Source organism: Phytophthora ramorum (genome assembly GCF_020800215.1).
Source record: "Phytophthora ramorum isolate Pr-102 chromosome Unknown Phyram_PR-102_s0006, whole genome shotgun sequence".
NCBI lineage: Eukaryota > Oomycota > Peronosporomycetes > Peronosporales > Peronosporaceae > Phytophthora > Phytophthora ramorum.
This window is the reverse complement of record NW_027150652.1, coordinates 1,160,447-1,180,032: the sequence shown is the minus strand read 5'-3', so window position 1 is coordinate 1,180,032 and position 19,586 is coordinate 1,160,447. Positions and strand designations below refer to the sequence as shown.

The 19,586-nt window shown below is 56.3% G+C and overlaps 9 protein-coding genes across 9 annotated transcripts; 5 read left to right on the top strand and 4 right to left on the bottom strand.

The window, feature by feature from the left end:
• Nucleotides 1-808: 808 nt before the first annotated feature.
• Nucleotides 809-3,356, top strand: KRP23_7215 (putative phosphatidylinositol 4-phosphate 5-kinase MSS4; the record flags this gene model as incomplete). Its single annotated transcript, XM_067892503.1, has 3 exons — nucleotides 809-2,180; nucleotides 2,248-2,311; nucleotides 2,393-3,356. 3 exons carry the CDS (start codon nucleotides 809-811, stop codon nucleotides 3,354-3,356), a joined length of 2,400 nt encoding a protein of 799 aa, XP_067744376.1.
• A 222-nt stretch (nucleotides 3,357-3,578) lies between these two features.
• KRP23_7214 (General transcription factor IIH subunit 2) lies at nucleotides 3,579-4,900 on the top strand (the record flags this gene model as incomplete). Its single annotated transcript, XM_067892502.1, has 3 exons — nucleotides 3,579-3,591; nucleotides 3,671-3,782; nucleotides 3,865-4,900. 3 exons carry the CDS (start codon nucleotides 3,579-3,581, stop codon nucleotides 4,898-4,900), a joined length of 1,161 nt encoding a protein of 386 aa, XP_067744375.1.
• A 361-nt stretch (nucleotides 4,901-5,261) lies between these two features.
• On the top strand, nucleotides 5,262-6,305 carry KRP23_7213 (uncharacterized protein; the record flags this gene model as incomplete). Its single annotated transcript, XM_067892499.1, has 1 exon — nucleotides 5,262-6,305. The coding sequence occupies one exon, from the start codon at nucleotides 5,262-5,264 to the stop codon at nucleotides 6,303-6,305; it is 1,044 nt and encodes a 347-aa protein (XP_067744374.1).
• A 757-nt stretch (nucleotides 6,306-7,062) lies between these two features.
• Nucleotides 7,063-8,184, top strand: KRP23_7212 (uncharacterized protein; the record flags this gene model as incomplete). Its single annotated transcript, XM_067892498.1, has 1 exon — nucleotides 7,063-8,184. The coding sequence occupies one exon, from the start codon at nucleotides 7,063-7,065 to the stop codon at nucleotides 8,182-8,184; it is 1,122 nt and encodes a 373-aa protein (XP_067744373.1).
• A 149-nt stretch (nucleotides 8,185-8,333) lies between these two features.
• KRP23_7211 (uncharacterized protein) lies at nucleotides 8,334-8,891 on the bottom strand (the record flags this gene model as incomplete). The annotated part of the gene is made up of 1 exon (XM_067892497.1): nucleotides 8,334-8,891. The coding sequence occupies one exon, from the start codon at nucleotides 8,889-8,891 to the stop codon at nucleotides 8,334-8,336; it is 558 nt and encodes a 185-aa protein (XP_067744372.1).
• Nucleotides 8,892-10,435: 1,544 nt separating this feature from the next.
• On the bottom strand, nucleotides 10,436-11,680 carry KRP23_7210 (uncharacterized protein; the record flags this gene model as incomplete). The annotated part of the gene is made up of 1 exon (XM_067892496.1): nucleotides 10,436-11,680. One exon carries the CDS (start codon nucleotides 11,678-11,680, stop codon nucleotides 10,436-10,438), a length of 1,245 nt encoding a protein of 414 aa, XP_067744371.1.
• Nucleotides 11,681-12,884: 1,204 nt separating this feature from the next.
• On the bottom strand, nucleotides 12,885-14,093 carry KRP23_7209 (uncharacterized protein; the record flags this gene model as incomplete). Its single annotated transcript, XM_067892495.1, has 2 exons — nucleotides 12,885-13,000; nucleotides 13,628-14,093. The coding sequence occupies 2 exons, from the start codon at nucleotides 14,091-14,093 to the stop codon at nucleotides 12,885-12,887; spliced, it is 582 nt and encodes a 193-aa protein (XP_067744370.1).
• Nucleotides 14,094-14,862: 769 nt separating this feature from the next.
• Nucleotides 14,863-16,047, bottom strand: KRP23_7208 (uncharacterized protein; the record flags this gene model as incomplete). The annotated part of the gene is made up of 1 exon (XM_067892494.1): nucleotides 14,863-16,047. One exon carries the CDS (start codon nucleotides 16,045-16,047, stop codon nucleotides 14,863-14,865), a length of 1,185 nt encoding a protein of 394 aa, XP_067744369.1.
• Nucleotides 16,048-18,332: 2,285 nt separating this feature from the next.
• On the top strand, nucleotides 18,333-19,415 carry KRP23_7207 (Regucalcin; the record flags this gene model as incomplete). Its single annotated transcript, XM_067892493.1, has 1 exon — nucleotides 18,333-19,415. The coding sequence occupies one exon, from the start codon at nucleotides 18,333-18,335 to the stop codon at nucleotides 19,413-19,415; it is 1,083 nt and encodes a 360-aa protein (XP_067744368.1).
• Between the last annotated feature and the right edge of the window lie 171 nt (nucleotides 19,416-19,586).

The window sequence follows — 19,586 nt, the reverse complement described above, 5'->3', positions numbered from 1 at the left end:
ACCATCGATTCGAAGGAGACTAGGAGGATGCAGATGGATGCAACGTGAGGCACCCCAACACCTTAGCCTTACCTCCCGCAGGCTCAATCAGATCAACTGCGGATACACAAACCAGACGACGGCGTGGTTCGCCTTCTACTAAACGAAAAAGCTGGTCACTGGCGGTGAACCAACCCCACGCACGCTTCATTCGGTCCGGAGCAGTAGTTTTAAGCACCGCGTTGCTTGCTCTGCCTCGCCTTTCTCAGCGACAACTGCTTGCCAACTGCTTGCGTCCAGCGATCAGTCCACGCCAGGAGCTGATCACTACCCACATGGTCTGCGTTGCACGATGCTAAAGCGGCGGCCTCGCCGTCGTCGCATCCAGCGTTTTTCCAACGCTTGCAATGACCTCAAAGTTGTCGCCATTAACTCGAGAACGCTCGCGCCGTGTTCCCATTGCACCGGTGCCATTAACTCACGACTGGAGACGAATGCTTTGGAACCCCATCGATCGTGGAACTAATAGCAACCGAAAGCTGACCACGAAAAAAATAGAAAAGCGATGGACGAAACAGTCCCCACTCGCCCGTTGGGCCAGCGCAACGCTCGCCCTTCGTGCTGGCATGTTTCTCTTGCCATTAAGCGTTTTCCTCGCTTCCAGAGCTCCTCATCGCGTCTTCATTCGTTGGCGAACCAACAAAGAGAGAGAGAAAAAAACGACACTTCTCGCTCGAGTCGCTCGTGGCATTCGTGTCGAGGTGTTCCAGCTCCAGTCCTTGGTCAGGCGCAGTAACCGAATCGAGAGAGCAGCCACAGGAGACCAGGGATGGACCACCTCTTTATCGCCTGGCAGCTCACGGCGCTCGTGTCGGGGCTGCTGTCGAGCGGAGCCATGATCTTCTTTTTCGTCAAGTATCCCAGCTCGAGAGTGCATCCCGGCATGGTGCTCATGTGCATCTTCTTGAGTGTCAGCATTGCCAGCATCATGCGCGTCTGCCTGCACGCGTGGTACATTCTACTGGAACCGGACGATGTCGGCGGCCCCATGCCGGCCACCCTGAGCAGGATAGCCAACGAAGAGCTGGGGCATGACGCAGGCGCTTTGGAGGCCTATGTCCCGCTCTTCTTCTGGTGCTACTTCTTCTTCAGCACGTCGGCTACGCTGTGGTTCCTCATGCTGGCACTCGACCTGATCTTCTCGCTCTCGAACCCGTTCCTGCCGTTCAACGCCGACAACGTCAAGCACCACATCTACGCCTGGCCGCTTTCGATGATCTACTGCCTCATTTTCCGCTACATTCTCGGGAAATTCCAGTCGAACCTCACTGCGAACGTCGTGCTGTACTTCGACCTGCCAGCCTACCTCGTGCTGCTCTACTTCGGGTTCGCCTTTTTCCAGTCCTGGCGTCGCTCCCGGATCCTTGAAACCCTCGCTCACGCGACGACGAGGGCGATGGCCAAACGCATTCTACCTTATCTAGGGGTGTTCGCGGTCCACACGATGATAGCCTTTGTTATCTACCTCATACAGCTAGGAACTGAGTTCGGCAGAATGACACCCAACGCACTCGACCAGCTCTCACTTGTGCTCGAGACGTTGGCATTGTTTGCTCTCTTCTGTCGAGATGCCGGCGTCTTCAAGACACCGCTGACTCTAGGTACGACAGGTGGTGGCGGCGGCAGCTCCGGCGACCCATTGCGAACCACGATCTCACAAGTCGAAGCTGGAGCTGCGAACCTGGCGTCTATGCCCGGTGGTGCTGAAGCGGAACCCAACCGCGACCCCAATGCGAAGATCGATGTCTCCATCAAGCTTCGTATGGATGTGATGCGGTACATGGCGATGGCCATTCGAAGATCAATTGAGCTGTTGCAAGCGGCTGAAAAAAAGGATCTAACAGGCAGTGCAAGCGCCGAGTTCACGGGGTCAGACACGGAGGCCGCGGTTGATGTCGGTGACTGCTACTCGAACATCAGCTACAATGACTACAATCGCGTGGTGAGCAGTGGTATCGTCGTCATTGGAACGAGGAATGGCACGTTGCTAAACTTTCGCGACTGCGCGCCAAAGATTTTCCAGTGCATCCGGGCGCAGTTCAACATTGACCCAGAGTTTTACAGGGAATCGTTTGATCCGTCACAAATTTTGAGCGAGTGCGGCTCGGAGGGCAAGAGCGGCAACATCTTCTACTTCACAGGTGCGTTCGACCTGCAGATCATTTCTTCATGCTGTAATAAAATGCTAACCGTATTGTGTGAGAGCAGCAAACCGGCAGTTCATGGTGAAAAGTGTGCCCAAGGAAGAATTCGACACGTTGCGAGCCATCTTGTACGCAGCATCGCTTTCTTGACATTCAGGTGACGTTCAACCTTTGCTAATCAAGTTTTTGCTGTCCGTAATTCTCAACAGGCCACACTATCATGAATATTTGCAGTCCAACCCAAAGTCGATGCTGTGCCGCTACTTTGGTTGTCACTCCATCACCCTCCCCATTGGAAAACGGCGCATGTACTTCGTAGTGATGCAAAACTTGTTCAATGGTGGGGCTGTCGATCAGCGGTTCGACCTGAAAGGTAACAGAGACCGACGCCAGGCAGTAAGCGCTGCGGAGATGAAGAGACTTATCCAGCTGGCCAAGAACAGGGAGCCCATCGGCCAGCTCTTGATGGACATCGACTTTCTCAAGATCAGCTCGGGTCTCTCCTTGTCGTACTCCAATACGGCCCTGCAACAGGACCAACTGTGCAGTGACTTCGTGTTCCTCGCCAGCCGTGGTATCATCGACTACAGCATCCTGCTCGGGGTTCGGTACAACGACCCCGAGAACCACACGACACCTCAAAATGGGCTCTTATCTCACGACAGGAAGGAAATATACTACGTAGGTATCGTGGACATGTTGCAGCGCTACAACTGGCGCTGGACAGTGCAGCGGTGGTTCCTGGGCCTGTTGCTGTGCAAAGACACCCACGACGTGAGCGCCGTGCCTCCCAACGAGTACGCCACCCGACTGGCAGAATTCGTGCAAGATAAGCTGTTCGACATCCAGGGCAACGCCAGTGGCCCCAGATTTCGGCATAGCGGACACCTCGCGAGCGACCGTACGGGCGAGAGCGGCCACAGCTGCGCGTCCTCCTCGCAGAGCCAGAGCTTCTCGTCGACGCCTCGCTCGTCAATGAGCGTTGGTGTGCTGGAGCCCAACAACATCCGCGCTATTGAGATGCAGCACCTGTCCGTGTTTTCGACCAGCTCGTCGGGTATCGAGCCGTCGTCTTCGTCCTCGTCTCCGTCGGTCGCGTACTCGTCCGTGTGTGAAAGCCCCTTGGCGGCGTCAGCTCCGGAGACGCGCAAGGCCACCACGTTCTTCGTCTGAATGGACTGGCCGACCCGTGATTTATGGAGAGCGCTTCCCACACTCCCAGTAACTTATCCTCCGAGTACAACAACACTCACGTTGCAACTTTTCACTTCAACTTGGCATGGCTACATCAAAAATGTCCATAATCGCTCTCTAAATGTGTGCTGGATTTCATTATGGGGTCCACATTTTCAAATCTACACTTTAGGAGCAGAACCCCACTTGGCAGCAGCAATAATGGAGGAGGAAGGTAAGCGCAACAACCCTCGCTGTGATCTCTGCTTGCTGCGCATTAAACTGATCTGCTACCGTCGTATGTGCTGCCTCAGGTTCTGGATATGCGTGGGAGGGCGCACTGGAGCGCAGCTGGGACGTGATCCAGGAGGACGACTCTGGCAACCTCAAGATCGACCACGCGGTCACGAAGAAGCAGCGGCAGCGGTGCGCACTAAACTGGTCTCGTGCGGATTCCGTTAGCGTAATGTACTAACCCGGTATTTGACGTTATATCTGACCACTGTAGACGACTAGAGATCGCGCGTAATGTTCGCAAGGGCCTGATCCGCTACACGTACGTGGTGATGGACCTGTCCCGCGGCATGGCCATCAAGGACTGGAAGCCGCACCGCCTGGGCTGTGTCTCCGAGGTGCTGCAGCAGTTTGTCAAGGACTATTTTGACCAGAACCCCATCTCCCAGTTGGGCGTGATCGGCATCAAGGGCATGACGGCCGAGAAGCTCAGCGAACTGTCGGGCAACCCCAAGACGCACATGGAACGCATCGCCGGGGCGCTAGCGGTGGACAAGGAGCCGTCGCTGCAGAACGCGCTGGAGATCGCCAAGAGCTCGTTGAAGACAGTGCCCGCCTATGGCAGTCGAGAGGTCGTCGTAGTCTATGGCAACCTCGTGACAGCAGACCCGGGCGACATCTTCCAGACGCTGGCCTCGCTCAAGCGCGAGAACGTCCGCGTGTCTTTCATTGGCATCGGAGCCGAGATGCATTTGCTGCGCCGCATTGCGGACGGCACGGACGGAACCTACCACGTCGCGGTGGACGCCGACCACATGAAGAGGCTCATGACGGCCTTCACCTTCCCGTCGCCCACCGTAGCGACGGCGGCTTCGCGCTTTGCGACGCTCGTAGAGATGGGGTTCCCGCAGCGGCGCAGCGGAGCGCTGTCGCTCTGCACCTGCCACCAAGCGTTCACAACAGTGGGGTACGTCTGTCCTCGCTGCAAGTCCAAGAGCTGCGACCTACCGACGACCTGCCAAGTGTGCAACTTGCCACTGGTCTCGTCGCCGCATCTCGCCCGGTCCTATCACCACTTGTTCCCAGTGGCCAAGTTTACGCAGCATTTGCTGCGGTCTGGAGTGAGCGGCGAGAAAGGAGCCAAGGTAGCGCCAGAACTGGTCCAGAAGAAGTGTTTTGGCTGCCTGCTGTCTCTGGGACTGGACGGCGAAGGCGCCGCGTACGAGTGCGCCACCTGCCAGAGTGTGTTCTGCAGTGAGTGTGATATGTACGTCCACGACTCGCTGCACAATTGTCCTGGATGCAGCTAAAAGAGCCCCCCAAAACAATGCTAGTGATGAGACTCAGAAAAACTTCAAAGGCAACTTTTGGGTGTAGCCATGTCGGTCGACGGGTTGTAGACGACGATGTTGCCTTGATGGTGGTGATGCAATTGGTAGAATTATTAGGGTCAAACTCTCCCATCTTACGAAACGCTATATGCGGAATTACGCGCCAGCCGCACTCAGCACCGGCAGATTTCGTCAGCGCTTTCTTGCAGGCGACGACTGCCATGAAGGACTGCGGCGCTTCATGCTTTGCACCGCCCTGCACGACCTCATTCTTGCATTCTCCGTCCGGCCAGCAACTCTCCATCTTCGGAGCAAGTGTCCGATAAACCAGACTACGACGATGCGCAGCGCCGACGACATGCACGAGCACAAGCTCCGATGCTCGGACTTGTCGACGGTCGAAACGGACTGCTGTAGCGACGAGGAACTGGACGCCGAGGTCTCGATGGAGCAGCAACATTTTCATGCGTCAACGACGGCAGCGCCAGTTGAGGTCGCGTTTTCGGCGTCCGCAGGCATGTTCGTGTATCAGATGGGGGTGGCTGCGTACCTGCAGGACACCTTCGATCTATCCAATTGCCGCTTCTCCGGCTGCTCTGGGGGCTCTTGGGCCGCCGCGCTGCTGGCATCGGAGACCCCGGTGCTGGAGGCCTGGCGGGTCATCAAGGAGACGCAAGCCAAAGTCATCACGTCGCCGAAATGGTATTCGGGTTACGGCCGCTACGCCTCCATCGTGAAGCAGACGCTGCACGAACTCTGGCGAGACGACGAGGACATCCACGAGCGCGTGCAGCAGCACCACCTGACCATCGCAGTGACCAAGTTCCCGTCCATGAAGGCGGAGAAGCACACGTCCTGGGAGAGTCTGGACGACCTCACGGGCTCCATCATGGCCTCGTCGCTCGTGCCGTTCGCGCTCTCGGGCAAGCCGTGCATCTCGCACCGCGGCCAGTGGTACATCGACGGCGCCTTCACCAACTTTAAGGGGGTCGACTGTGACGAATACTCGACATGGGCCGACCTGACCTTCCACACGGCGCAGACTGTGCTGGACTACGCGCGCTCAGCCTCCACCGCGCTCGCTGGGTACCTCATTCCTGGGGCGTGGGGGAAGAACGCCGCCAACAAGGTCTTCAACTCGATGCCGATGCTCACGAGCCCGCACGACGCCATCGCCCCGTCTTCAGCTTCCGACGCGAGCAACCAAGTGAAGCGGCTCATCATCAAGCCGTGGAATTGGCGCTCGCAGTCGGTAGCATCCTTCCATTTGTCGGTCGACCTGAACACGCACGAAGAGCGTTTTGCCATGGGGTACGACGACGCCAAACTCCACTGCGAAGAGCTGGCCGCTGTGCTGCCGCTCAAGAGCGTGGTCGCGGCGTAGGAACACCGCTGCAACGTACAATGTATCTAGGTATAATAAAGTATTTGCTTTCTTGGTTCTGTGCACCACGACCGCAGCTCGCAACTGGTGGTCCTGGCAATGCATGCTACTGCTAGGTGGGAGTCCAGAAGCTCCATTAATAGGATGTGCTTGAGTTCGGAACTCTTGACGATCGACTTGACCTCCATGCTCTCCATGTTCCGCCCAGCAATTGTAAATTGCCGGGCCATGGCTGAATACAGCGTTTCTTTTCGTCGTCCGATGTCCTGGTCTAACTGACTGCGCGTTCCGCGCATCCAAAACACTTCATCATAATGATGCCCCCCCCGATTTCTAGCTTCTAGTTGCATACTATTTTTCATCTGGCCCTGCTTGACACGGACAACAACCGCTTGCCGTTGGTATTTCGCCTTCAACTGCACATGACGATTACAATATCCAGACAGGAAAGATACGCCAATACTCTCTAGGCCTAGCAGATGTCGTAGAGAGCAAGTGTTGGTTGCCTCCATGCATGAACCGAGGATGGCCAATTGCTGTCGTGACCCACTTGCTGCACAGCACCGCTCTCTCTGTAAGGTTAATGGTCTAGTGGCGTCTCCGCTCAAGCTCTCGCTGGACGGAAGATCCCGCACTGATTCGGAAGCTGTGATGTGGTATATGATCCGCCCCCCATCGACTTTGTCGTGACGAGCGCTTCAGTTTCCGACTTGCCTCGCGCTGCACACGGCAACGCACCACAGTGTCCCTTTACGCCATGGTGTTCCACTGGGGCTGCATCTCGTCGACGAAAGCGGTGGAGGACGCCCCCGAACTCTTCAAGAGGCGGGTACCCAACGTGCTCAAGCTGGTATTTCCTCGCAAGCTTCTGTGGCAATGGGCTATGCGTCGACTCCATTTGGTCCCAAGGAACCCAATCGGCACCGAAGAGCGCGCGGCGTCGCTGCTGGTCAGTGGCCTCATGCACGGGAGCAGCCCGCGCTTCCGACGCCAAGAGCAGACGCTGTACTTCGTCGACATGTTTGGCAAGAAGGTGCTGCGGTACTCCCTAGCCACGGAAAACGTCGGGGTCGTGTACGAGGACATCGAGGACTTCGTGTCGGCTATCGGGTGGCTGCCCGACGGCCGCATGCTCATTGTACGCATGAAGCACCGACAAGTGCTGGTCTTGGACCAAACATCCAGCTGCGTCGAGCTGTACGCGGACGTGTCGAGCGTGACGCAGTTCCGAGCGAACGACCTGGTCGTCGCAGCCTCCGGTCGGGTGTATCTGAGCAATGCCGGCTTCGACGTCGCCAATATCAAGAGCTGCTGCTCGACGACGCTCGTGAGCATCGACCCCGTGGACAGACAGGTTCGCGTGGAGGCCACCGACCTGCTGCTGCCGAACGGAATGGTGATCACTCCAGATGGCAAGTCACTGATCGTGGGCGAAACACTGGCCGGTCGACTAACTGCCTTCGACGTTGGTGAGGAAGGCAAGCTGGCTAATCGTCGAGTCTGGGCGAATGTGGGCTCGCTACTCGGCGGGATCAGTCTGGATGCCGAGGGTTGCATCTGGGCCAGCGTGCCGCAAATGGGCGCCTACGAATCTGCAGGCGGTGCCCTCGTTCGCGTGAGGGAAGGCGGCCACATCACAGACCTGCTTGGATTTCGACGAAATGGCATCTCGCGTCGCGTGCACGCGTGCACGCTTGGACTGGATGAAACCGGGACGGAGCCGTACCTTTACTTCGTCGAGTCCGTCGCGAGCAAAGAGACTGCTGTCTTGATGCAGGGCCATCGATCTGCCCAAAAGAACAGCACCTTGAAGCGAGCTCGAGTTGCGGTTGGGCCTGCGCTCATGCCGTCGAGCGCGAACTACTGCGGAGGTTACTGAAGAAGAACAAGGAGTGTGCGCTGAAAGGCACTGAAGTACTATATAATTTACGGGAAGCTACAACTTGTATTACAAGTACATGTTTTCTCATCTTCCGATGGATGAGGACGCTAGACAGCGGATGGATTTCTAGATATTGCGGCTTGTACTCAAAAGAATGAGTACAGCGCTTGTGCTGCCCGATCAAAGAGAGCAGGCTTGGGTGTCGGAGGGAACTCCACGTCGTTCTCCGTTACCCTTGAGAGGTCGAGCTCTTCGAGGCATGAGCTCTCCTCGAGTGACGACTTCTTTTGGCGAGGAATGTAGATATACATGGACGCGGGGTCTTCCCGTGCGCGTTCTTCGAGTGCCACTCGTCGAGCGTTCATCTGCGTGGCGGTGTGCACACATCGCGTGCACAGCTCGAGCGCCTTCTGCTTGATGACGAACGAGTCCTTGTCAGGCTTGACAAAGCTGAGCTTTTGTCGGATGTGGCACCTGTGGCACACGCGCTTGGTGCAAATGCGGCACTCGAAGGAGCTCTTTTGCCCAAAGGCAATCCGAAGTCCCTGGGCGCACACACTGCAGCATGAGTCGTTGTTGCCAACACCAAAGTTGACTGAGTTGGCTTCAGCCGTGGCCAACAGCCAGTTGAGTTTGCGTTTACGAGCGCACTTGGCTGCCTTGTTGACGGTGCTGGCCGCCTTAATGGTAGCGAACGAGGCCATGCTAGCAGGCACGTCTCCGGCCAAGTCCACCATCGCCTTGGCGAATACTTCGACGGTCCCCTTGGCCTTTTGACGGAACAACTGGTAGATTGTCATCTTGCCGCGAGTCAACTTGCGTCCTGGCAGTTCGGGCACGCCACGAACATCCAGCGAGTGCAGGATCTGGTACCCGATGCGTTGGCCAGTTGAACGGCTCTTGGTCACACCCGTAGCCTCTAGGTATACGAAGTCGCGGGAGCGCCACATTGGATTTGCCTTGGAACCACTGACCTCCCACTTGAGCTGTAGCCCGTAGAACGGGTCGCTAGGTGTTGACGTTTCCAGGGATGCGAGCGTAGCAAAGTCCTGAATGCCGTTGCCGGAGTAGGAAGACTTGATGCGGGTCACCTCGTCGCTCTGGCTTACGAGGCCGTACATGAGGTCGTCCAGATCGCAGTCCACGGTACCCATCCAGATCATCTTCGGCAGCTCCTTTGAGTCGTTCTCCTCGGTCTCTCTGGCGAATGCGGTGGCGGACGATCGAAATGTCCCTGGACCTACGCTCCTCGAAAGAATGTCACCAACACGAGACGACTCGATGATATCTCCAAGCGATTTCGCTTTTCGTTTCTGACGCTTGATCTCCTCGACTGCAAGTTGATCCTGGTACACGACGACGTTTTCCTTTCGCCTGATGGGTTTCCAGCGGGTGGCGCTGGGTAGGCCGCTTTTGCTCGCTAGAACATGTTCATAGTCCATCAGCGTTTCGTGGATGCAGCGCTGCGCCAGTTTGTGCATCGACCGACGATCACGCTCCGAAAGCGAGAGAGGGGTTTTGAACGGGCAGCGCGGTTCCATGATGGTAAATAATATCTGCCCACTTGTTGTGTGCGGAGAAAGATAACGAATGGGCTTGCACGAGCTCTAAGCTCGATGACTAATAACACCACACGTCTGTCGACGGCTAGCAGCGCAGCGCCAGATCAAACAACTCGTGCTTCTTCTCAACAGACGTAAAATTGATACGGTGCTGCGACGTGGACTGACATGACAAGCTGAAGCAAACCATTCGAAGACCATGAAACCATGATTCTGCTGTCTCCATTTTGTGGAGCGCCTCCTAATAATCGCCTCCCTCCTCCACCGTCTGTCTTCCACCGAGATTGTCTCCGAGTGGTAGAGGAGAGCAACCGAGACTTGAACTGCGGCGCACCTAGATGTCTGTAGTAGATGAGCGAAGGCTGTTTTCGAGATATGTGGCGGCTTTCATCTGTTCTGGAGCTACAACCAGAATACAGCGTGTCGACTGGGTGAACTTGAGAAGGTGGAAACGATTCGCCACTATTATGAAGTGAACAGCAGGGCAAATTAGGCACGGCTTCCAGTGGCGAACCCCGTTTCCAACGCAACGAAGGTATAAGCAGTGAAGCAAACGGATATTTGATAGATGCATTGTGCACATACGAATTTACATTGCACGACCTCGTTCCGCGAGAGCATATTTATCGATGTTGCCCACACTTCGACCTGCTCGCGAATGGTTCTTCAATGGAGAGTCAGGAGTATTAGCCAGAAGACACTGAGGAGATGGAGGACACGCTTCGGTTGACCGCGGATTCATAGAAGATGGATGTCGGATTCTCGAGCGCCAATTCACCCTGCGCAACTGTAACAGCGCTCATGTGTGCGGACGTGTGCACGCAGCGAGTGCAGATGTCGATGTTCTTCTTCATGACGCCGCGCGTGCGCCGATTGAGGAAGCTCAGCCGCTTTGGGATCCGGCAGCGAGCACAAATGCGACCCGAGCAAATACGACAGGCCTTGTTCATGAACGGCAGCAGACTCTTGCTCAGATCCTTCGTACACACACTGCAGAGGTCGAGAGACGGTTTGCCACTCTCGCACGGCTCCATCGTGTGCAACAACCACATGACCTTGTGACGCTCTGCACAAAATGCCGCGAGGGCAAGCGACGACATCGCCTCGGCCGAAAACAGACTCACGCTGGTGGACGGCATCTCGCCCTGCAGATCGCAAAGCGCACGAACGTAAACTTCCACGACGCCCTTGCTCTTTTGACGGAAGATGTGGTACAGCTCCAGTTTGCCCCGCACCAACTTGAACTCGGGCAGCTCAGGAACGCCAGGGAGTTCAAGAGAGTGGCAAATGTGGTAGCCCATTCGCTCGCCGGTTGTGGGGGACAGAGTGATGCCTGTGCTCTCCATATACACGAAATCGCGAGGGCGCATGATAGGCTTTGCTACCACTGGACCCATATCGTTGACAGTCCATTTCACTTGGAGGCCGTCGAACGGTTTCTCAACTGATCGTTCGTTGATCGATGCGAGCAGGAAGTAATCCAGGCCATTGTCCTCGACGTAGGAGGACTTGACCTTCCACATGTCGGCGTTCTGATTGACGACGCCAAGCATGAGGTCGTCGAGGTCGCAGTTGATCGTGCCGTGCCACAGCACTCTCTGTAGCGGGGTCTTGCCTGGCGCACCAGACATCGGTGCTGGGGGAGGCGCGACCGGGTCGTCGGCGATTTCGACCGTCGGTTTGGTGGTGCTGCTAGATGTTTGGAGGGTAACAGCGAGGGCGCATCGATCCTGGTAGGCTGCGAGGTTTTCCTTGCGCTTGATCAGTTTCCAGCGTTCCGTATCCAGGACGCCGTGGCCATGAACGAGCATCCGCTCGTACTCCGCCATGGTTTCGGTCAGGATTTCATCGGAGATCGACTTGATGGTGTCCTTCTCGCTCTCAATGAGCTCCAAGGACTGAAACGGGCACGCTGACAACGGGAACTTCATTCCAACTTGAGGTGAGGCAGGTAAAACGCGAAGTGTCTGGATACCAGGGCTCGGCTGTCGGTCCTCTCTGTCCGAAGCATTCGTCAGGTGATTGGGTGGACTGATACCTCATAAGAGACTAGAACCGGCTGGGGTCTCCCGTCCTGATCGGTGATAAGAAGGCAGGTCGAAGCACTCAAGGAACGAGCGCACCGTCTGGCAGCTCAGGTCGACAATTGGCGGGGTGGATGGCGGTTTCGAGCTCTCTGCTGCACACTACAAGAGCCTGGCAGCGAAAATAGTGTCATCTCAGGCGAGTGGTAGGGGGTAAGTTCTATAGGGAGACGACAGCCTTGACAATACAAGTTCGACTCAGCGATTCTCTGTTTTACAGTTGCCTATGTACGGTAGTTTTCTAGGATTTCGCTAGCGTGAGGCCAATGACACCTCGCCAGCTGAAGCTCATGGCAGTTGCCGACTCCAAGCGCGTAGCGATCAGGGGCACTAGCAACAATTATTATGGCAAAGTGTCCATTTTAATGTAGCCACCTAGAGATGAAGTCGATCGTGCGGCGATTCCAACAGTAAGAGGACGATGCAGTACCGAGTTTTCTCTAGCCGTCACCACCGTGACATGGACACTTTGATCAACAACATAAGGGGTCTTAAACTCCACGCTCAATACAATATGCTAGCTATCCACGAGCAGCTTGCTTAGATTTCCTGAATACCTCGTGGCTGCACTTCAAGCCCCCGATATCGGACAACGAAATGGACAACGTTGAGTGCATACTGAGAATGCAAACGGTGGCGAGGACAACGGAAACTGTTTCAACGAGGGGGGCATCAATCGTGGGTCTGCATGCGAAGAGAGCAACACGCGTATTGACGAGGTGGTCGTTGCTCATTGCTATGCAAGCGCTCGGCCTTGCATTTGAATAGAATACAAAGCCGCGGTCAGCACTGCTGACTCAGCAGTCGAGCTGTGACTGCCACCTCGAAGCAATCGGCCCCGAATACGTCAGGAATACCACGCTGACGCACGCACAGGGCCGCAGCAGATCCCTGCAGGCCCTCCGTCTCTCGCCTGGTATCCATTGGTTGTGCTCGATTGGATTTATGCTCTACAACTTTCATTTACGACAGCTACCGACGGCCATCTTACCTCCTATTCAATACGTCCACGACCTGTTTCGAGGTTATCGACAACTGTACACTTGATTCCTTACCATGCGTGCGAGCTCGCCGACGACGATGGCGACGATGTGTCCTTGATGGAGCTGCCGTCGTGTAGCTCGCCGCGGTGCCGACTGTCCCGGCCCACCTCGGCCTGTGCCGCATCTAGACAAGTGGTCGTCAGTACTGTCCGCATGCAAGGCGTGCAGACCACCACGGACGTCTGCACCACTGTGCAAGTGAGCGGCGACATGTGATGCAGCTTTTTGGGAACGCTGCACCGGGAGCAGACGCACCCCGAGCAAATGCAGCAGGCCTGTCGGCGTGATAGCACGCCGCTGACGTCCTTGTGGCACACACGACAGAAGCTGGACCTGCTGTCCTGGTGCAACTGCATCGCTTTGTGCTGCTTGAGCAGCCACACGAGCTTCTTCATCTCGGCGTAGTCTCCAAGCTTCCACACCGACACGACCCCTTTGGCGGACACCATCGTAGCAATGCTGGAGGGCATGCCCCCCATCACGTCGACGAACGCCTTGACGTACGTCTCGACGACGCCGTCGCTCTTCTGGCGATACAAATGGTAGAGGGTCATGTTGCCTCGGATGATCTTGTGTTCATGGAGCTTCGGCACCCCAGGAACGGAAATCGAGTGCAAGATGTGGTACCCGATGCGCTCGCCCGTCGAGCTCGTCGTCATGCCCGTGGACTCAAGGTAGACAAAGTCTCTGCAACGCACCATGGCGCGCATCATGGACGGGCCTCCGTTCACCGCCCACTTTATCTGCAGACCTCGAAAAGGCTCGTCCACCGTTGGGTAGATGATCGTGTCGAGCACGGCAAAGTCCAGGACGTTGCTGCCCACGTAGGCAGCCTTGACCTTGGCCTCCTCGGCGGTGGGGTTTACCACCCCGTACATAATATCGTCGAGCGTGCCCTGCACGGTGCCAAACCAAAGCAGCTTCTGCATGTCCTTGGGCGCCTCGCTCTCTTCGTAGCTCGAGCCGGACTCGGACCCGGAGCGCGTCAACCGGCGAGAGCGCATGGCCTCCCGGTCCTGGTACACAACGACGTCCTCGAAGCGCTTGACCATTTTCCAGCGGACCTCGTCCACAATGCCACGCTGGACGTCCAGGTGAGTCTCGTAGTCGCCCAGCGTCTGCTGCACGAACAGGTCGGCCAGCTCCACCACCGCCTTCTTGTCACCGTCGCAAAGACTCAGCGGCGCGAACGGCGCCTGCGCCAGCGGGAACTTCATTGCAACTTTGAGGTCGGAGCACTTGAAGGCCAATGCGAGAATGGCACACGCGTGTGTCTACAGCATGTAAGTGATCACCAACGCCAGCGCTGACGACGATGACAAGTTGCAGAGCTCCTGCCAAGGTCTCATGCGACGAGCGAACAGCTGCAGTCATTGGTGCCGGCATCTCGTAACTGTGATAGTTGATGTTTTTGAACCCTTTCTGTAACTGATATTTAAACTTATGGGTATTTTATTATTTAGAGTGTGTATATACATTATTGACTTTGTAAATGGATGCATGGTTTCAACGTATGAGATTTAGAAAATGAACATGATTTTAATAAGACAGGCAAGTTGAAGTTTCCATTTAGCCTCCGATGATAGTAATGCTTCGCCATTCACTTCGTACGCCTTCGACGCCCTGCAAAGTTCTGTCAATGCGGTTGACTGCTTCGAAGGCGTCGATACGAAGGCTAACGCGTGGGTGGGTATGGATACTAGCTTGCCAGTCAACACTAGAGCTCCAGGAGCGACATCATGCCCTGTTCTGCTGCACTCGGATGGAGTTCCGACTGACTCGAGTGAGAAGAGTGTCTGGCCGGTAAAGGTGACGTGCCGCGTCAAGTGATCGTGAACGCGCCTGCCTGACAGTGACCTACCGGTGCCATCTGGCCGTTCAAGTCCAACGTGGACTTCGTAGCGAACAGTGCCCACAGATTCTTATTACCATCCGAACGTGTGGCTACAACGACTGCAACATGTATTCGTACATGATTGCTACAAACTACAGCACGATGGAGGACGAGGACGACGTCGGCGAAGGCGCGGCCCAGTACGCGTACGCGTTGTGTCGCGCGCTGGTCTTGGACAGCTCGGACTGCGCAAGGTCCGCGCCGTTCATGTGCGATGTAACCCGCAGACACTCCTTGCACACGTTGGCGGCCTTCTCAACCACCGCCCGACCGTATGAAGCCATGCAGAACATTTTCTTGGGCACGCAGCAGTGCGAGCAGCACAGTTTCACGCAGAGCTTGCACGTCCGCCGTCGCACCATGCTACCGCGTACGGTCTTTCCGCATACTGAGCAGGCCTTCCCTCGATCCCCTGGGACGATCGCTCTCCGCTGCGAGAGCTTCCAGTTGAGTTTCTTCATGAGCGCGAGCTCCGAGAGCTTCCACACCGACACCACACCGGTTGTTGACAGCGTCGTCGCCACTCGGAGAGGCATGTCGCCCATGAGGTCGATGAATGCCTTGACGTACGTCTCTACGACGCTCTCGGTCTTTTGTCGGAATACATGGTACAGCGTCATGTTGCCACGAACGAGCTTGTGCTCGTGGAGCTCCGGCGCCGCGCCGGGGATGGAAATGGTGTGCAGGAGCTGAAACCCAACGCGCTCGCCGGTTGAGAGCGTCGTCATCCCTGTCGACTCCATGTAGATAAAGTCACGATAGCGCACCACCGACCGCATCATGGCAGGTCCGGCATTCACTGCCCACTTGATCTGTACGCCGCGGAAAGGTTCGTCCACCGTTGGGTGCACGAGCGTGTCGAGTACTGCAACGTCGACGACGTTGCTCTCGACGAAGGCCGCTTTGACTTTGGCCTCCTCGGCGGTGCGATTGACCGCCGCGTACATGATGTCGTCGAGGCGGCCGAGCACCGTTCCGGACCAGAGCAGTTTGAGCATCTCCTTGTTCTTGTCGTTGCGGTCCCTAGAGTGGTTCACACGAGACAGCCTTCGATCCTTCAACGCTTGTCGGTCTTGGTACACGACGACGTCTTCGAACTGCTTTACGCGGACCCACTGCCTCGCGTCCACGATGCCGTTGTGGGCGTGCAGGTGCCGCTCGTAGTCTTCGATCGTCTCCGTGACGAAGATGTCGGCGATATTGAGAAGCGCCTCCTTGTCAGAGTCGACGAGGTGGAGCGGCGGGAACGGAGCGTGCTCGAGCGGAAACTTGGTCATGGTAGCCGATACACCTGGGGACTTGCGACGAAGACTTCGCGTTGACAAGTGGCTGCGGTAGCTGGGATCGTGCAGCGTGGGTGACCCCCCCCCCCCCAAGTCAAATACTACGGACCAAAGCTCCCATGATCGAATCTTAATTCAGGCGGGCCAGCACCCGCAGAGCTTGGCACCGAATACGCCGATTGATTGCGAGTGTCCTCGACAATGCTGCTGTGGTACCCGCTGCTCGAGTCAGTTCACCGATTCTGAAGATGCTTATGCTCGTGTAGCTTGGGGGTGCCCACAAGAAGGAAGCAGGTCGCAAGGCGATGTTCCCGCTAGCGAGGTGATTCCACCGGCGATGTGTGGAGTCTCCGAGCTTGTTGTGCGCGATCACCATTCAATTGAAGCTCCACCGCAGGATTTGTTAAACCGCGCCATGTTGTGGCTGCAGCGGTTCGTCTACAAGTACTCCTCCTCATGCCAAGTGGTGCAAATTGGAGACGCTGCGCCGAAGTAGCAAATCGATAAAAGCGTCGTCGCGAACGCAATCGAGGACAGGCAGCAGCTCGGCAGCACTTTTTGAGCAATGCATGATCGTGCAGTGACAGCTTTAACGTCACCAACGCAGGATGGTCCATGTGGACCCACCGTAGTTGTCGCCGGAGAGTTGTGCCGCATTTGATGATGCTAGACGACAAGGGCTGCAGTGCAACTTGCACCTCGGTTGACAAGCGAGTGCTCTGATTTCACTTCCACCCACACTAGCTGCTCGTCGGCCTTGCGCCACCCTGTTGGTGATGGCGACACCATTGCCATTGGCCCCACACAAATCAAATGCCCATCCTTTGATAGCACTGCACTTCCAAACCTTCTGCGCCACGACCAGGAACAACCGATATGAAAGCAGCAGTAGCTCAGTCTTATTGACATCACTTCTCCTTTGCAATCCGAGGGCACAAGGCATTCTACACCACCGCCATGTATCCATTGTCGCACCAGCCGTACACGACGAGAACGCTCGACACGGACGAGAGCAATCTGCTCCGCCGGTTCACCAACACGCTCACCGCAGCAGCACTGCATGACTACGACTGCTTCGTGAAAAACTGTCATGGTAATGTGAGTGAAGACTCTCGACACGACTGGAAGTGCGTCAAGCAACGATCCGGTTTGACAGTCTACCACGACCGAGCAGTCGACTCCAGTTTTGCTACTGACAACGTTGCCGTGATCAACGAGAATGCCAGCGTTTCCAGCCAAGAACCGCCAGCACTCGGTCAAATTGAAGCTCTTCTGTGCATCGGTACTATTCCCGGGACGCTGGATGACGTGATGTACGGGGTGGTAAGCCCCACTGCAGAGGACACGATGCTCAAGAGCTCCTGCATCAAGGACAACATCGTCGACTGCTGTGTGCTGGCCTCCATCGTCTCACCGACTCTGCAAGACCCGTGGCGAAGCTTGACACTCAAGTGGGCCGTAAATGCCAGCCCGGTGGTCGTCCGTCCATTCGTTCGACCCCGGGACTTCACGTACGTCGAGTCCACTGGTATCACGACAAACGTTGACGGCGAGCGCATCGGCTATCACATCATTCACTCGGTGGTCGTCCCCGACACCGGCGCGATCGATGAACACGACCTCGTTCGCGGCAATGTGTCGCTGTACCATGTCTACCGCCAGAAAAGCCCGAACACAGTCGAGGTGCACATTCGGGCCTTCTGGCAGCTCAACGGCCGCATGCACTCGGTCGCTCAAAGCTACTCGTGTGTCGAAGCAACGCTAGCCATCTCTGGCATCCAGCAGTGTTCGCAGATGAAGAAGCTCGCGTGGCTGGACCAGCAGAGCCACAGCGTGGACAGTCAAGCGGACTCGAGTTGCTGCAGTCTCTGCAAACGATGGGTGGGCGGATGCTTCTCCGTCGACAAGTGCTGCTCGGTCTGTCAGAGTGTCATATGCTGGCGCTGCAGTGCCTCCAAGCGACTGAACAGCTACTCGCTGCTTAAACGAGAGGTCATGAAGACGCGGCAAACGGTTTGTCGTCGCTGTCTGCGCAAATCCGAAGAGCCCATGGTCATCCAGCAGCCCAAGCTGTCAAAACGCAGCAAAACCAAGTTGTCCAGGGCCGTATCAACGGTTTCCACGGCGTCGCTCGACAGCCGAGACTGGAATTTCAGCGATCGCAGTCGAGTCTTCTCATTAAGGCACTTCGAGGGTGGCAGTGTCGATTGACCCCTTGATCCACAAATTCTTTCGGCGACCTCTGGTTCCCAAAGCCAACAGAAGACGAAGTTCCACCGATGAAGACGACCGAGGACCAGGAGCTGGTAAAGGAGAACCTGTTCTCGAGGGCGTTCCCCAACCTCCGCGTGTTGTTCCTACCCTTGCGCTTCGTGGGCTATTGGCTGCAGTGGAAGCTGTGGTCGCAAGCCCCCAATGCTCGACAAGCAGAAACCCTCGTGGACAATATCATGTACGGCGAAAACCCTCGCTTCCGAGCGGTTTCACGCGAGCTGTACTTCGTGGACATGCATGGCAAACAAGTACTCAAGTATTCACTGGCATCCCGCAAGACGGAGTTGGTCTACGAGGATCAGGAGGATATGCTCTCCGGTTTGGGCTGGCTCGCAGACGGTCGGATGCTGGTCGTGTCCATGAACAACCGCCGGGTGCTCGTGCACGACGAGAAGGCCAGCTCTACAGACGTGTACGCGGACGTGAGAGCCGTCACGTCGTTCCGTGCCAACGACATGGTGGTAGCCAAGTCCGGCCGTGCCTACGTCGGAAGCTTTGGTTTTGACATGGCCAACGTTGCGGCATACTCGAGGTCCGCTATCATAAGCGTTGGCCCCACACGCGATGTCCGAGTGGAGGCGCCAGACATGATTTTCCCGAACGGAATGGTGATCACACCTGACGGCAAGACGCTCATTGCTGCGGAGACTTTTGCTGGTCTTCTGACTGCTTTTGATATCGATGAGGATGGAAAGCTGAGCAATCGCCGCGTATGGGCAAATGTCGGCTCATTCGTGGATGGCATCTGCCTCGACGCTGAAGGCTGCGTGTGGGTGAGTATTCCTCAATCGGGTATTTATCCGACAGGAGGAGGTTTGCTGCGCGTGCAGGAAGGCGGCCATATCCTCGACGTCTTGGGGTTCGGAGCCAACGGCATCGAGGACTCGGTCTTCGCGTGTCAGTTGGGGACTGATGCGGATGGCAAGCACCTGCTCTTCTTCATGGAAGCTGCTACTTGCTACGACCACTTGATCTATAAGGACGGCATTGAGGCGGCGAAGAAGAACGGGTCCGTGAGAGCGATCGAGGTGAAGGTGGGGCCGGCAAGGATCTCGGGCAACGAGTATTACTGCGGAGGGTACTGTTAGTTCACGTCAACGGGATCATGTTGAAGTGGAGACTTCAACATCATTGAATAGCATTCTTTTGTTTGACATGATCGACGACCGCACATTTGCTTGTAAACCGATCTTCGATTGGCATTCCGACCATCGAACTTCAACGTCTTCTCCTGCCTCGCACGGATTCCCTTCTCACTC